At 63.3% G+C, this 12,416-nt stretch overlaps 1 protein-coding gene across 1 annotated transcript in view; it reads right to left on the reverse strand.

Moving 5' to 3' along the window:
• Nucleotides 1–12,416, reverse strand: part of DNAH17 (dynein axonemal heavy chain 17) — a 140,822-nt gene that overhangs the window by 32,486 nt on the left and 95,920 nt on the right. The window contains exons 56-62 of the mRNA XM_023531633.1: nt 8,138–8,404; nt 6,991–7,152; nt 5,196–5,429; nt 3,835–3,999; nt 2,300–2,395; nt 1,961–2,178; nt 19–226 (exon numbers count right to left, since the gene is read on the reverse strand). Of these exons, the coding sequence (XP_023387401.1) occupies nt 19–226; nt 1,961–2,178; nt 2,300–2,395; nt 3,835–3,999; nt 5,196–5,429; nt 6,991–7,152; nt 8,138–8,404 (1,350 nt within the window). The remainder of the gene's footprint in view (nt 1–18; nt 227–1,960; nt 2,179–2,299; nt 2,396–3,834; nt 4,000–5,195; nt 5,430–6,990; nt 7,153–8,137; nt 8,405–12,416) is intronic.

The raw sequence follows: 12,416 nt of genomic DNA on the forward strand, positions 1-12,416 counted from the left end.
CGTGCTGCTGGCGCTTACGGCGATCTTGTTTTTGATCCGGGACAGCTTCTCCTGCGCCTCTGCCAGCTCGGCGTTGGCCTCCTCCAGGGCCTGCCTCTTGGGGGCCACGTCACAGTACACCTCGTAGAAGCGGACGATGTTGATGCACCAGGAGCACAGGCCCGCGGCAGCCGCGGACTTGGAGCGGACGAACTCGGGGTCGAAGGTGGGGTTCCCTTGGTAGGGCCTGGAGAGGGAACGGGGCGCTGGTGGGGGCCCTGCAGGACGCCCCGACGAGGCAAGGGCCTCTGACCGTGAGCTGAGCATTGTGTGCCCCAAAACACCGATCACAAGGGGTGGGGGCAGCACGCGGAAAATTTTAGTTTTTTGTTATCTTAATAATTACAGAAAGGAGAAACAGAATTGTGGCCTCTGGGGTGCTGGTCTACGCGCACATCCTGGACGAAGGGAGAGGCAGCGCTTTATCCTGTTCCCGGAGCTTTACACGGCCAGCCTCGTGGTCACTCTCCAAGGACTCACGGGCGAGAAAACTTGGGTTCAGAGAGGGGTCAGCCACTTGCCCGAAGTAACACCGCCAGGAGGTGGCAGCTTCCCAGACTCGGGGTCGTGTGGCCGGCTCCCGCCATGTGGGAGGCAGCACCTGACCATGCTTGCAGGAAACAGGCCAGAGATGCTGAGCGTCCCTCCCAAGGTGACACAGCTCCGAAGGGGCCGCACCGTGTTCCACAGAGAGCCAGGCAGCCCCAGAGGCCACCCCATAGCACGCTGGGCCGCTCCTGCCTCCTCAGCCAGGTGCCCAGGGCGCCAGTGAGGCCACGGCCCTGAGGGTGAGGCTCAAAAGACTGGACAGTGCAGGAGTTACCTTGTGGGGGGACCGGGAAGCCTGCCCGTGGGTATGGTGTAGATGCTCTAGGAAGTAGTGTCGTCTAAATGACGACAACACCCTTATGCACAGCAGATGGAACGGATAACCTGCAATATGACTGAAACGCGGTTGGAAGCAAGGCTGGGGGACGGCCGTCACCGTCGCCGTCACCGTCACCGTCACCCTCTGGTTTATGTCAGCCTCGCGTCGGCAAACGTGCAAAGGGGCGATGAGGAAAAGATCATCGTGGCATTTTCTCACGATGGCAAAACGGAGACGGCCCGACGCCACGTGCACAATGGCCGAGTCACGGCCCAGCTGTGGCTGTCGTACCAAACCGTACGACCGTTAAGCCTGCAGCTGACAGGGGTGTTTCACCAACACTGGGGGGAGGGCCCCAACAACGTCGAGGAGGAAGGAGCAGCAGAAGAAATGCCTGCGTCCCCTACGGCACCATTTCAGCTTCGGGAGAGCGGACTCGGGAAGGACGGCTGGGAGGACGGCCCGGCGTCCGGGGCGGGGCCCGTGAGCACCTTCCTGTCTTTCCTCTCGTGCTTTGAACCACCCTGTATTTATCACACGTTCTGCGGTCGCCCACTCTCTTCCTCAGCAGATGGGAGCTGGAGACGCTGGGGTCTCCCCTGGCGTCCCTGGGGTCACGGGCGGGGGGGTGACTCATTTCTCAGTCAGGGTCAGGTGGACCCTGAAGCTGGGTTGCCAGCAGATGTCCAGGCAGGAGCCACATGAGATGCAGACGGCGGGTCTGGAGGGCTCACAAGTGGGGTGCCTCACCAGCATAGCGCATCGGAATTTACGGGAAGACGTGGGAGTCCCCCAGCCCTTCCCCAGCCCCCCAACCTGGAGGGAGCTCTGCCCCCAGGTTGAGTGTGTGCGTCCTGACGAGGGGTTTGCAGGTGCAGCCGGATGCGCCCAGGCCGCCAGCCGCCAGCCGCGGGTTCCACCCCGCCCCACTGCCGCGAGGGGCTTCCCCTGGGAGCGCCCGGCCTGGGCCAGGGGCGGCGGGGGAAGGTTCCGGGGCTGCGCGGCGCCTGGGCTTGGCGGAGCCCCCCGTGGCGCGGCCGAGCCCCTACTCACTTGAACGCCTTCAGGCAGGCCTCGGGGATGTGCTCCTTGTCGAACCTCTTCAAGGAGTCCAGGAAGGTGTCCACCTTGCCCATCATGATTTTTGCGGCTTTCCAGCTCTTGTCCTTGGGGATCTTGCCCCCGGGTGCGGTCAGGATCATGACGGCGGCCGTGACGTTGACCACGGCGTCCGGGGGGGACCCGAAGGACTTCAGCTCTGTCAGGTTGTTCTGCAAACGACAGGCGCGGGGGGGTGGGGGGACCTGACAGGCACCAGCACCGGAACCGGGGGGCCGCGGCGTTCCCTCCCCACGCGGGCCGGGTCCCCGTCCCTTTCCCCCGCTTCCCCACCTTGTTCAGCGTGTCCAGAGCTTCCTGCGCCGCCAGCAGGGCCGGCTCCGCCTTGGCCAGGTCCGTCTCACAAGCCTTTTGCTTCTCAGTGACATTCTGGAAGGAAGCCGGCCGGGGAACATCAGCACAGGCGGCGGGGCTGGCTCCCCGTCTCGCCCCGTCACGCTGACTTCCCCTCCCGCCCCCCTCGACCCTCAGGTCCCGAGGAGCCCAGGGGACTCAGGTATGGGAACCGCTCTTTCCACTGGCTCCAGCCCTGCAGGAGGGGACCTGGGGCCACGCAGACAGCCCTGGCCGTGAGGCCTGACCGATTCCTGGAGCGTCTCAGAGTGCAGTTCAGTCTCCCCTTGAGAGAGTGTGAGCATCTGCAGTCATGCACGCGTGCCTCCGTTCACGCACCCGTGCACGCGTGCCTCCGTTCACGCACCCGTGCATGCGTGCCTCCGTTCACGCACCCGTGCACGCGTGCCTCCGTTCACGCACCCATGCACGCATCCATTCACTCTTCTGAGCCTTTGGGTGCCGAGCAGAGACCAGCAACAGGCTGGTGTCTCTCAGAGAGGACCAGCATCTGCGTGGTAACGGGAATGAAGCAGCTGTGGGGTTGGCGGCTTTGCTGGGCACCCAGGAGGGGGACAGTCTGGAAAGGCCTCCACCAAGTCCTGTCGCAGCCGGGGCAGAGGAGCTCGTGGATCATCCCGTTCCACACGGGGCTGTAGGGATGACTTGGGGCATGGCTAGGGGAGCGGAGCATGGAAGGTGCACCCACTCCTTCTTCCCTGGGGCACCCAGGGGCTGGCGAGGGGCAGGCACCCGGACATCCGGCCACAGGTCACAGAGTTCAGGGTGCCCAGGGCGCAGGTCCTGGCTGGGAGCCTGACGATGTAACTTGTTATTTTTGAGTCCTCGGCACGTGGCCGACCGCACCAAGCCTTAGTTTCCTCGTCTGCCGAAGAGGACCGTGGTTGTACAGTGACGATGAGAAGCTCCTGGCCACCCCGTCTGACCCAAGTGCCCTCCGCTCTCCAGCTCTGGCCCCTCCTCCTGTCAGCCTTGGAAGGGGCCCGTCACACTGTCTTGCATCTCCAGAGGTAGCGGACAATTTCTGGGACACTCTCAATTTAAACACTCATGCAGCCATGACCGATGGCTTAAACGCATGCAGGGAGGGGTGATGAGAAATCAAGCCAACGGTGACAGGGACCTCCTGCTGGGAGCTGCCCTGGCTGTGACCCCGGACCTTCTGAGGGCTGTGGGGCAGCGAATCTGAGGGCCAGGCTCCAGCGCTGTCTTCCCAGCCTTAACGTGCCGGCCTTGTCGACGTGCAGACCCGATTCGCACGGCGGGGCCCAGGCCTGAGAACCTGTACTTCTGCCAGCTCCCGGGGTGCTGCCCCCGTGGCTGGGTCCCTCGCTCTGGAGCATTTCCCTAGGGGACAGCCTTCTTCCCATCTGGGGGCCCCATGCTGGTTTGGGAACGCACGTCCTCTGCCTGGACCACCCGGGGGGCCCAACCCGAAGCCCCCATCTACCCACCTTGTTGATGACCTCCACCTTGATCTCTTCCTCGTCGGCAATGGCCTTCTCCTTGCTGACCTTCTCGGTTTCCACGCCCACCACCTGGATCAGCTTGTCTGCGTTCTCATTCTTCTGCTTGAGCTCAGCCTCCTGAATTGCCAGCTTGGCTTTTAAATCGTCCACCTGTGGGAGGAGACACCAGGAGACAGGCAAGCTTGGGCCGGGCCACCGCACGCTGCCCTCCACTGGGACAGGCCGGTGGCCACGGCAGCCACGGGACCGAGCGGAGCAGCAGGCCCTACGGCTCATTTCAAAGCATCTTTCAACTTCTCCATGCGAAGTATTCACGGAGCACCCACCCGCTGTGCACCCGCTGTGCCTCCAGTGTTAGACACGTTCCCGTTACTCAAGGTTGGCAGTCAAGGTGGCCCAACGGGCCGAGGGGTTCTCAGCAGGCTGGGGCGCCGCGAGAGAATGCCTGGCCCCAGGGACAAAGCGTAGCCTCAGGAGCACGTGCGAGGCCCCAGGCCCGGCCGGCGGGAGGGCGTGCGGACAGCGCTAAGTGATGGGCGATGCTCTCCCCAGTCTCTGCAGCTCCCGCCACAAGCAGGTGGCTCTGCTGCTACAACCGTCTGCACTGGGAGCACGTGCCGAGTCCCGGGACCGGGGCCGGGGCCGGAAGGGACCTTGGAAAAAAGCAGCGGCCTGCTGGGTGGGCCGGCCCCGGGCCTCTGAGCAGCCTCCTCCCGGCTCCGCAGAGCTCCACGCCCCTCCTGCCGCACGGGGGTGGCCTCGGCCCGCCCTGCGCTGTCCAGCGCTGCCTGTGGTTCAGTGGGGCTTCCGCTAGAGCTGGGGTTCGGGCGCCAGCCCCTCGGGGGCAGAAAGGCTGGGCCGCCCCGTTTGTGCGCCCCTCTGCCGATCACACCCCGGCAGGGAGGTGGCGGCTGTTCACCGGGCTCCCTCGGATACGGACAGGGGCCGTAAGGGTGAAGAAGCCGGGACTACACGTCGAGGACATTTAAAGCCTGCAGAAAACCCAAAACTTAGGACGTCCTGAAACTAACTGAGTGTGGCCGAAGCCTTTCCTTCCGGGCACCACGGCCAAGGGCGTTCCGGGGTGGACGCATTTTCACGGGTGCCCCCCTCCTCCCCGCTCCCGCCAGACACGGGGCCGACGTGAGCGCTCAGCATGGCGTTGGCATCCGGAAAGCGCTTCGAATCCGCCCGTTACGTCGTAAGCCGTGCTCGCTCGCTGAGTTTGAGAGCGGGAGTTTCTGCGGGGCAGGAGCCCCGTCCGTCTTCCTTCCTGGCGTGCAGGCGGGGGCGGCGGGGGCCCAGGAAGGTTCCGGAACCCGCCTCCGAGGCCCTGCCCTCCCTACCTGAGAAGCTGTGCTCTGCAGCTTCATCAGGCCGTTCTCCAGCCTCTCGATTTTGGCGACCAGCTCCGTTCTCTTCTTGGCCAGCAGGTTCTGGTAGAGTTTGATCTGCTCCAGGAAAGTTTTGGGCGTGGTGTAGTTGTAGCGCCTCTCGGTGGCCAAGTACACCTTGGACATCTCGTTGACCGTTGTGTGCACGTAGGCCATGAAGTGGCTGATGGAGGCCTTCACTTCTGGCTGCAAAGGCGGGACCGGCTGTTCACTCCCTGCTCCCATCCTGGGGGACCCTGGCCTCCCTCTTGGAGGGGCCCGGGGAAGAGGAGGCTGCCGGCCACCGGGAATCGCAAGGTGGGGCTTCCCTCACTTGCCGGCGACCCTGGATGAGACGCGGCCCCTCCCCCGACCTGGGCGGTTCGATGGGCAGATGAGGCGTCGCGAGCCAGGGCTGTCGCGGACGCTGGTGACGCTGTGCCACCCAGGGCTCTGGTCAGTGCCGGGACACATCAGAGCTGATCACTGTTCTCACCTCTGCGTGTCACACACACTCACACACCTGCGTCCCTGGCAAAGCACAGGGCCCGACGGTGCTCAAATGACCCGGGCCGCTCAGCCGGCATTTACCGTGCATTTTCTGTGCTGGGTCCTAGGGTTTCGGTGGCTCCTTTTCCCAGCCTGCTCTGTGCCCCCTCCATGCCAGGGTCACGTCTTCCACCACCTGCGCCCACCCCACCTGCCCGAAGACAGGCACTGGGAGCTTTGCCCCAGGAATTGTCTAAGTGACTTTAATTTTAATTCAGGTTAATTTGGAAACGTGTTCGTCCATCGGGTGGGGGTGGGGGCGGCATTTCCTGCTCCCAGGAAGCCTGTCTTGGGGGTCAAAGACCCACATCTACATTTCACTCGGGGCACAGATGGAACGCCGGTCGTAACTGCGGCCAACCCTGAAAGTGAGCACCCCAGAGACGACAAGCAGGGGATTCTGTCTTTAAAAACTGGGGGAAAGTTAACTTCAGGTTTATTTTATCCTCCCAAATAACAACGTCTGTTCGAAATAAATGAATCGTGGTGACAAAGTGGGACTTATCCCGGCCTGTGGCCCTTCCACCGCCTTGGCTGGCACACGGGTCACTGCTAGGCCAGCAGGGCGCGCGGACGGTGAGCGTGGCCCCCGTCTCTCAGGAGAAGCAAGACCCTTTAGAAGCAAAGCAGAGGGGGCTTACATCCCCAGTGGTCTCGCCGTCTAAGAGGGGCAGGTCCAGGTGGGCGGGGCCGTGCCGGGGCCCGCGGCCAGAGGAAGAAGGACGCCCGTGGGCCCTCGTGTCCGTGATGCGGGCTCTCCGGTCAGCCCTGCCAGGGGCCGTGGGCACACGGGCCGTGGGCACACGGGCGTCCACCTTCCTGAGCCGGCCTCGTGGGGCCGGGAGCCCCGCGCTGGTTGAGTGACTCTGTCCCCGACACAGTAACACGGGGCTGAGAAGCCGCCACAGCAGCCCGCATCTGTTTGCAATTTCATCCCCTGGGAATTTTTTAACATCAGTATTGGTTTTTAAAACGTCGCATCCAAACGTCACCGGTCTCGATTACTGAGGTTTTGGGTGCTCCTTACATTGTGCACCAAAGGCGAGTACCTTGCTCACCTCACCCAAATCCCGGCCCCGGAGGCAGAGGGTGGGGATCCTCCCGGCCCCGTGAGCGTCAGCACAGGGGTGACGGAGGGTGACGGAGGGTGACGGAGGGTGACGGGGGGTGACGGGGGGTGACGGAGGGTGACAGAGGGTGCCGGGCCCCAGTGACACACCTGGATCCCCTCGGTCTCCTCCAGGAAGCGGGCACTGACGGACACCAGGGCGTCTTCCGGCCACTCGTGGAACCAGTCGATGGCCGTGCAGTTGACCACGGCTGGGAACTTCCTCGCCCGCACACGCAGGACGGAGCCCACGGGGGAGAAGCACAGGATCACCTGGATGCAGGGCACAGAGGGGCTGCTCAGAAGGCCGGTGGCGCCGAGGCCGATCACGCCGCTGGGCAGGACGCTCACTTAGCCAGAAAAGCTCCACGTGGTCTCGGGTCCCAAAGTCTGGGGAGCACGTGCCGGCTTCAGGGTCGGAGGCCTAGGCTAGCACTGAGGTGGGTGTAGGGTCAGCCCCACCCTCCCAGAGTGGCCTTGGAAAGGGGGACCGAGTAGGGGATGGGCGTCCACGGCAGACGGAGGAGGAGGCCGAGGACGAGGAGGGTCACTATCCCATGAGCAGGTCTGGTCTCCGGGGGCACGGAGCCTCCTCCAAGCCCCCGAGGATGGTGGCTAATTCCCAGACAGACTGGACTCCCTGGGACCCAGCCACAGAAGGGGCTACAGACACGGCCCCAGGCACCCCTCCTGGGCGGGGACCTCTCTCTCACGGTGGCCTCGGCCACATCACAAGTGGCCTCTCCTTGTAATGTTCCTCCTTTCCCAGGCATGGTGCTGGCTCACTGGAGGTGGCCGCCCCACCGAGGAAGAGGCCAGGGGCAGGGAGCACCTGTGGGGGACCCTTGCCCCCCAACGACTTAGCCGATTGGACTGGGTCACCAGACAGGGGTGACAAAGAAACTCGCTTCGTAGACTGCATGGAGCAAGGACTGAGAGCCAGCAGGTGCTGTGGGGTTGGACCGTCCCCCGCAAGGGCAGTGGCCACCTGACCACTAACCGGGTAGTTAGTTCAGTCCCTTCCCCTGAGAGGGAATGCTGAAGCTACTCACGCATTCAAACTTGCTGTGCGTGTGCGTGCGTGTGCGTGCGCATGCGTGTGTGTAAAACGCTTACTTTGGCCATCAGACCTCTAGCAGCCCACGCCCATCAGGCTGCCCCAGCACCCTCTCCTAATAGATTTCCTTACCCCGGGAGGGAACCCCCCACCCCCACCGCCCTGGGAGGCCCAGGGGCCCTGCAGGGACGGAACGGGCACCTTGAGCTGCCTGCGCACTTTCTCGATGAAGAATTTCCAGCAGGTTTCCCGCGTGTCGTTCATGCCGATAGACTTCACCTGCGGCCGCATGGACGAGATGATGTTCTCCACCTCGTCGTCCGCGAACAGCCCCGGGATCTCCCCCGAGGCCAGCAGGTCATTGATCAGCACCAGGAACTGCTCCTCGGCCACCTGGGAGTCCGTCATCAGGAACACCGAAGGGACGTTCTTCACCGCCGACTTGATGTACTGAGCGCTCAGGTCCGCCTGTGCCCGGGGGGACATGCGGAGAGTCTGCGGCTGGAGGGTGCTCGGTCAGGAGCCTCCCCGTGACCACGCGCGGGGGACACGGGGAGGTCAGCGTCCCCAGCAGCGTGCAGGGTCTGTGGAGGGCAGCACCGCCCACCGGCAGGTGCATGGGTCAGCGCCGTGCGGTCTGTCCGCACGGTCATTCAGCCCCCAGACGCAAGGACATCCTGACCCACGGATGAGCCTGAGGACGATACGCCAGCCGCGAAGGGACAAATGCTGTACGATCCCACTCACACGAGGTCCCTAGACACTCGAATTCGTAGAGACAGGAAGTGGAAGGGTGGGTGCCAGGGGCTGGGGGAGGGGCAGTTATGTGTAATGGGCACAAAGCGTCAGTCTGGGAGCTCCCTGGTGACGGCTGCACAGCGCCATGAGCGTGCCTAACGCCACCGAGCGCTGTGGTTAGGACGGGAAACTGTGCTACGTGGGGTTGGCACACACGCACAAAGGGAAAAAGCCCTGAAACGGAGACCCCAAGACAGGCCCCGAATACATGCACCGCAGGCTCGGACCAGGAGACGGACACGGGAGGCCCTCCCTACGCGCACGGCGGCGCCGCCGTCCCGGGGGGCTTTAGAGGTGACGTGACCGATACGCGCGTGGTGTCTGGACGCGCGGACAGGGAGAGCAGTGAGTAGCTTGCTCTTTTTGAAAAATGCTCCAACTTATGCGTGAAAACACACACTCGAAACGTCTGTCAGTGTCATCCGAGTATTGGTGGGACTTTTCGAGGTTTCGGTGATTTGCTCATCTGTGACATCCAATTTTCCTCTGAGACCTCTGGGCCTCTGTCATTCTTTAAAAGGCTTTAAAAATGTCCGTCGTAGGTGTCCCAAGTGGCTCGGCCTTGCCCTCTGGAAGTGAGACCGTGTCCCCGGTGTCTCTCTGTTCAGAGAAAAACGTCACCAAGGTCCCTTAGCCGGAGTCGACGGGCGTGCAACTGGGGTCGAAAGCAAGCCTCGAATTTCCTATTTTTTGACAAGCTAAAAAAAATTTTCGAAGGGAAGCCCCGAGCTTGGAGAGCAGAGGCACAGGTGGGGTTCCAGCTGTGGACCTGACTGTCCACGCGGGCCCAGTGGTCATCCCGGGCAGCAGGACCGCGGCTGGGAATGACTCGCGGGAAGCCGTGAAGTTCATCCACGTAGAGAGTTCGGATCTGGTCAGACCGGGCTCGGGCGAGGGATCCTGGCCGGAGGGAGCGAAGCCTGCCACGCCGGGTGCCGGCCGGAGCGGCCGATTCCGGAAAGACTGGTGGCCCTCAGGGGCCTGGGCGCTGTCTCGCCAAGCCGCCCTTCCTTCAGTCCGGGCTGCCCTTCCCCAGGGGACGCCGGCATCTGCTGCACCTTCTTAGGCCGCAGACGCCTGTCCCCAGAGTGCCACCTCCACCGCTCCCCGTCCTTGCCGACGCCCCGTGTCGTTTCGCGTGGGCCGTCCCCTCCTGGGTGTCCCTGACTCCTCAGACGCGCTCACGGGGTCCGTTTCCTCGGCTTCCCCCACGCTTGTGACCTGGCCGCCTGGTCCTCCACCCTCGTTTCTCGTCTGGTCGGAGGTGCCACCGTGCTCGTCACCGCCACCGTGCTCGTCACCGCCCCCGCTGCGGACATCATCTTCAGCTCCGGAAGCTGAGCTGCTGTGGGTCCCTTCTCCACTTGCCATCGCCATCGGGCCAAGGACGTCACTGGTGGCCTGCAGCGCACGGTTCTCTAGGGACAGCGTTGACGGAGGGACACCTGCTCCCTGCTCTGGCACTTCCCCTCATCATCGCTGGGAGGGAGGGAGGGAGGGACATGGAGCCACATTCGGGAGAGAGTCTCAGGAAGGGGGGTGGGAGGGGCGTGACCACAGGTATGAGATGGACAATGAGCTTTCCCAGCCTATGTCACAGAGCACAGATCACAGGGTCAAGCCTCCGCCCGCCTCCTCTCGGCCTGACGGCTGCCCCTTGGCCCGCGAGTCCAGTGTCCGCTGGAAGTCAGGGGGCTGCCTGAGCTGCTTAGTCCAGGGCCCGGCCCCCCACTCAGCTTACAGGGTTTCTTCCTGGGTTTCTTTCTCTCTTTTTATTCCTGTGCGCATTTTCCCCAGGCCCGAGAGTCCAGCCACTGCCCGGCCTGGGGACTGTGTGGGGTGGGCGTGGGGAGCTGGGCCCAGGCGTGGTGGGCTCGGGGCTCGGCCTCCCCGCTCCACACGCCCCATCGGCGCAGCCCCCGTCCGCCCACTGCTGGGTTCTCGCTTGCGTCCCTCCCTGCCCGCTTCCCGCTGCGCGGCTGATTCCGGCCTTCGTGGGGGTCACTGGGACTTCTGCGGCACCTCCCGACGCTGCTGTCTCCGAACCAGCCTCTGCTCTGTCCAGGCCTTGCCTCTCCTCTGCTCGCACATCTTGATGGTATCTCATTTTCTTGGGACCATGCTGTCCCTCGGGGCTGGATCCCGACCCCTTTCCTGCTGCATCTCTAGCCTCCCGTGGGCGCCCACAGCTCATGGCACAGGCTTTATACCCTATTACGTCGTCGAGGACGCGTATGTCACAGTATGACACGTGCACTGTGAACCTCTTCCTCTGACACTATTGTTAGAGCAATGACAACACATCTGATAAACCACGTCAGTTCAGGAGCCTGCTTCCTCCGATAAGGGTGTGAGGCCCTGTAGCCCAGTCTGTCTCTGTCCTGACCTCTGAATCCGCATGAGCCGCTCAGTAGGTGATAATGAAGGACTAGGGGGCAGCGGGCTCGCCGTGGGTGCAGGGGTCACGACCGCAGAGCTGCTGCAGCTCACGCCTATGACGAAAACGATACGATGAGGACCCGGCACCCACGACCGGCCCTCAGGCGAGGTGTCAGGAACGAAAACCCCATGAGGACAGAGAAGAGTGTGACATAATCGTGAAAACGAACCGATACGATTAGGCTCACAGACTAGAAGCTTCGACGGAGAAAAAGCAGCGACACGGTTGGCTAGTCTCTCAACGGGGGAGTGGAATCCACTGGGACAGTGACAATCAGGAGCCAGAGGCTTATTCTGTTGCCGTTCCTGGCAGAGCCCGCCTGGCAGTGCCAGAGCAGGGCTGACAATGAGCCCTGTCACCCTTCACAGGGTCTCTGCCCACAGGCCACCCCTTCCCTCCCGCCGAGACCCAGGGCACCGGGCTCCAGACGCGTCCCACCAAAGCCACCTGGCGAGGACTGCCAGGGCCACGTGTGGTGGGGAGGGTCCCCCTGGCTCTGGCATCGTCCTGGCCCCCAGCAGCAGCCCCAGCATCGGGGTAGAGGGGACATGGCCGCAGGCACCGCGATGCTTCGTTCTGGACATAGTGTCTTTGACTAGCACACGGCTGCCGAGAGAGCGACTTTTCCGGAAAGGAGATCAATAGAAAGCCTCGGTCCTGCGTCTTGGGACGGGAGACCAGTTTACGCTAATGTTTATCTCATCAGTTCAGACAGCGGCCGTCCAGAATCTTGAGCACGCAGTGACGCTTCGTAGTGGTTCTGAATTATTTAATCCGCAGAAGTGGGAGCACGGCTGAACGGCTCGGTGACCGGGGCAACGAGCACATCCTTTGCCACTATTACCTGCGGTGACGTCACAGACTCCAACCTCCCAAGCGGCCGAGACCCACACTCCCTTCCGCTTTCGTCTCCTGGGCGTGGGCGCTGACCACGTCTCCTGGCCTTTCCTGTCTGAGATGCAGACCCTGCCGTGCTGGTGGCAGGTGTGGTGTCTGCGCCGGCTGCCTTCGCTTTGGGAGCAGGGCTGGTGAGAGGTTTCCCCGCTCTCCCCTGCCCTCCGCCCCGACCCCCGACGGCGGCTCGTTGAGCAGCGGCGTCTCACCTTGAGGTCGAGGACCGCGTAGCCCTTCTTGAGGGTGATCTGGAACACCTCCAGAGAACTGATGTAGGCGGCCAGGCGCGAGAGGCTCTGCTTGCCGCTGCCGCCCACGCCCACCAGCAGGGCGTTCCCACGGGGGGCC

The sequence above is a fragment of the Pteropus vampyrus genome, unplaced genomic scaffold (genome assembly GCF_000151845.1).
Source record: "Pteropus vampyrus isolate Shadow unplaced genomic scaffold, Pvam_2.0 Scaffold72, whole genome shotgun sequence".
Taxonomy (NCBI): domain Eukaryota; kingdom Metazoa; phylum Chordata; class Mammalia; order Chiroptera; family Pteropodidae; genus Pteropus; species Pteropus vampyrus.